Genomic DNA, 3,414 nt, shown 5'->3' on the forward strand with positions numbered 1-3,414 from the left:
TAAGGTTCACTTCTAAAGTTATATGAAGAAGTGTATTTGAGGAATGGTCTGCAATGTATGAGGACTATAAGTATTGTTTGGGATGCTGCCGATCTGAAGTCTGATTACATAGCAGGTAAATTCCAGCACACAGATTCACAGCAGTTTAGGGCTGGAAGAGATCTTGTGAGATCACTGGGTCCAGTCCCCCTGCTCTGTGCAGGAAAGACTGCTGGGGTCAAATAACCCCAGCCACGTGTTAGTCCAGTCTCCTTTGAAGATCCCCAAGGTAGTAATTTATACTTGATCAGTTAAAGCCCCTTTGCTTATCAATTGAAGGATACTTTTGAGGCTTTGTTTTGGGGTTTTTTTTAATAACCGACTTCTTGTTGCCATTAGCAAAAGATCTGGTTCGCACAACAGTTGGTCAGACAAGACTGCTCATAACAGAAAGGTTTAAACAGTTTGAAGGACTGGTAGATAATTGTGAATTCAAACGCGGTGAAAAGGAAACAACATGCACAGATCTGGATGGATTTTGGGATATGGTTAGTTTTCAGGTATGTACTCAATGTTAAGCAAAATACAGAAACACTGCACAACTAATATAATTTTTTTCAGTGTGTTGTGTTCTTTGTGTGGAACTTGCTCTTGGGTTTTAGACCCCAGTATTTTGTATTTCCTGCCTCAGTGTGGTCTGGTTACCAGTTCTTAGCCAGTGTGCTAAGACAGCTATGCAGTGAAGTCCAAACTTCAGTCTGGTACCAGGCTGGAAGCACTATAAGAGACTAGAACAGAGAACAGCGTTTACAACTCATTGGAATCCGGTGGGGAAAGTGAGGGTCATAACAGTTCAGATGTATTTCCTAAAAGGGAATTTATTTTTGTCCTTTGGATTCCCTCAAGAAAGTGGGTGGATCTACGTTCTGTAAACTTGCAGGCATCTTGGAGAAAAAAAATCCCTTGGTTAATGAAGGTAGTTCTGTATCTGGAAGATTGGTGTAAACTAACACTGTGTTGCTGGAGAGGTTGCAAAAAACTTTTTGCCTAGGAGGAAGAATGGGGAAGCTGCAGAGACAAACTTGAAATAATTCTTCCCTCCTTGTTCAGTTCCTGGTGCATACTGAGTGGCAGAAGAAAATTTGTGGAATAAGACAGATAATATTTCTAGGGTCAGTCTACCATGGACAGATCCATCTGGACCTCCACTATTTAAGAGATTAACAAAACACCTGTAACAGCTCTCTGACTTGTCGTTGAATGAGGCTACTGTCTTGCTAGCTTGTGATTGTAGTTTTCTCATGTCCTAAGAAAGGACCAAACAGACTATGAAGGTGTCTGGAAAAGGAGGCAGATATAGCAAACAAGTCTATACTGAAGTGTTTCTGCACAGGGAGTTTTGGTGTTGCCACTTTTGGGTCTATTGTATAATGTGTTCCATAATCCTTAGGAAGAAAACATCTTTGATAGAACAATTTCTAACATTCAATGTTAGTTCAACATGAAGAGTAGGCTGTAAGCTGACTCCTTTAATTATAGGAGCTAAGTTCTTCTGGATGTGATTGTACACTTACCACATGAGGCTTAAATTAGATGTTACAAGTTCCCTTCTGAATAATGCAATCATCTTTTAATCTAATGTTTGAGCGTTAGTGTAACACTTACATGAAATGTATTACCTGGGAGGCTTTGGTACATTTTTCTTCCACTCTGTTGTAGTTCAGTCTGCTTCTATATTTAATGCAAAGCTACCAACATACGCAAGCTGTTCTAAAGATAGTTTGAATAAAACAATCTATCCTTTGTAACGGTGTCATAAATTAGCCCTGTTCCCTTTTTCGTTCAACAGGTAGATGATGTGAATAAAAAATTTGATAACTTACGGAAGCTTCAAGAGAATGGGTGGCAGCCAGTTAACATCCCGAGCAAAGAAGTCATCAAGGTATTTCTAAAAATTTGGTTTAAGATACTAATCGGCAACAACATGAACTGTCTAAGGCCATGAGCAGGCATTGCATTTCTATCAGGAGGAAAGGATTTCTCTTGACAGAAAAAGAGAGCATACCACTGTTCAAAGGCTTTCTTGTGGAAGAAAAATGGGTCTTCTGCAAGGAAGTTCTACATCTTCCAACCAGGTAGATGTCTCCCTTCCTGCCTAAGTTGAATGGCTGTATGCTTCCTCAGTGTTAAGGATACCCAGTGTCCCATACTCCTCGGCTTTCCCTTCCTCTTTCCAAGGGAGCGTTTGTTGGAATTGGGGGGGGTGACATTCTAAGGTGGGAAAAGAGGCCTCACTTCAACCTGTAGGAGTACAGCTGCAGGAGGCAGGTGTGCTCAGGTTTGGAGCTTTCCCAGAGACCTAGAGGATTTCAGATTTGGGAGAAGCTATCCTTGTCCTGGTTCCCAGCTCTTGGGGCTTAAATGCTACCCTTCCTTGCCACTCTCCAACCTTGTTCATGGCTCTACTGCCTTTAAATACTGCATGTGCCACCCAACTGGGTGGCACCCACAGCAATTTAAAAGCTAGGACCTAGGGTCCAGTGATAGGGAGTAGAGGCTACAGTAAGGAAAAGCAGGTCTCCATGCAGGCTGGAGCAGCCAGCTGCAGTGTGTGGAGGCAATCAGTGTGCCAGTAGCCAAATGTGGCAAGGATCAAACAGCTGGGGATTTGTGCACCCATAGTGAAATGCAGGCCAGATCTGTTCCACAAGCTGTGGGTTATAGATTCATAGATGTTAGGGTCGGAAGGGACCTCAACAGATCATCAAGTCTGACCCCCTGCCTAGGCAGGAAAGAGCGCTGGGGTCATATGACCCCAGCCAGATGCCTATCCAGCCTTCTCTTAAGCTGTGGGTTGCAAACACCTTGGTAAAAGTAGCTATCCTTAGAGAAGTGCTACAGCTGGAGTTAAACATTCGATTGGGTATAAATCAATCCAACATCATCTAAAACACCTTGAGAAGCTGGACACCTTCAAGTCAGCCAGCCCTGACAATCTGCACCCCAGGGTACTCAAGGAGCTGGCGAGCATCATAGCCCAGCCTCTGGCACAAATCTTTGAAAACTCCTGGTGCTCTGGTGTAGTGCCCGCAGACTGGAAGAAGGCCAATGTGGTGCCCATCTTCAAGAAAGGGAGGAAAGTGGATCTGGCTAACTATATGCCCATCAGCCTAACTTCTATGCTGGGGAAGATCTTAAAAAGTTTATTAAAGAGGCCATCCATAATGGACTCGCTGATGCCAACATCCTGAGGGTTTGTTGCGGGTAGGTCTTGCTTGACCAATCTCATTTCCTTGTACGACCAGGTGACCTATCACCTGGACAAGGGAGAAGAGATTAATGTTGTATATCTTGACTTCAAAAAAGCCTTTGATCTGGTATCCCATCATCATCACCTCTTGGCGAAAATGGCCAATTGTGGCCTTGGGTCCACCA

At 43.4% G+C, this 3,414-nt stretch overlaps 1 protein-coding gene across 2 annotated transcripts in view; it reads left to right on the top strand.

Moving 5' to 3' along the window:
- Positions 1-3,414, top strand: part of DLGAP5 (DLG associated protein 5) — a 45,815-nt gene that overhangs the window by 31,786 nt on the left and 10,615 nt on the right. For both annotated transcript variants that reach the window (XM_019518434.1, XM_019518435.1), the window contains exons 12-13: positions 379-539; positions 1,829-1,921. In XM_019518434.1, the coding sequence (XP_019373979.1) occupies positions 379-539; positions 1,829-1,921 (254 nt within the window). The remainder of the gene's footprint in view (positions 1-378; positions 540-1,828; positions 1,922-3,414) is intronic.

The sequence above is a fragment of the Gavialis gangeticus genome, unplaced genomic scaffold, assembly GCF_001723915.1.
Source record: "Gavialis gangeticus isolate Ggan-Ray unplaced genomic scaffold, GavGan_comp1, whole genome shotgun sequence".
Lineage (NCBI taxonomy): Eukaryota > Metazoa > Chordata > Crocodylia > Gavialidae > Gavialis > Gavialis gangeticus.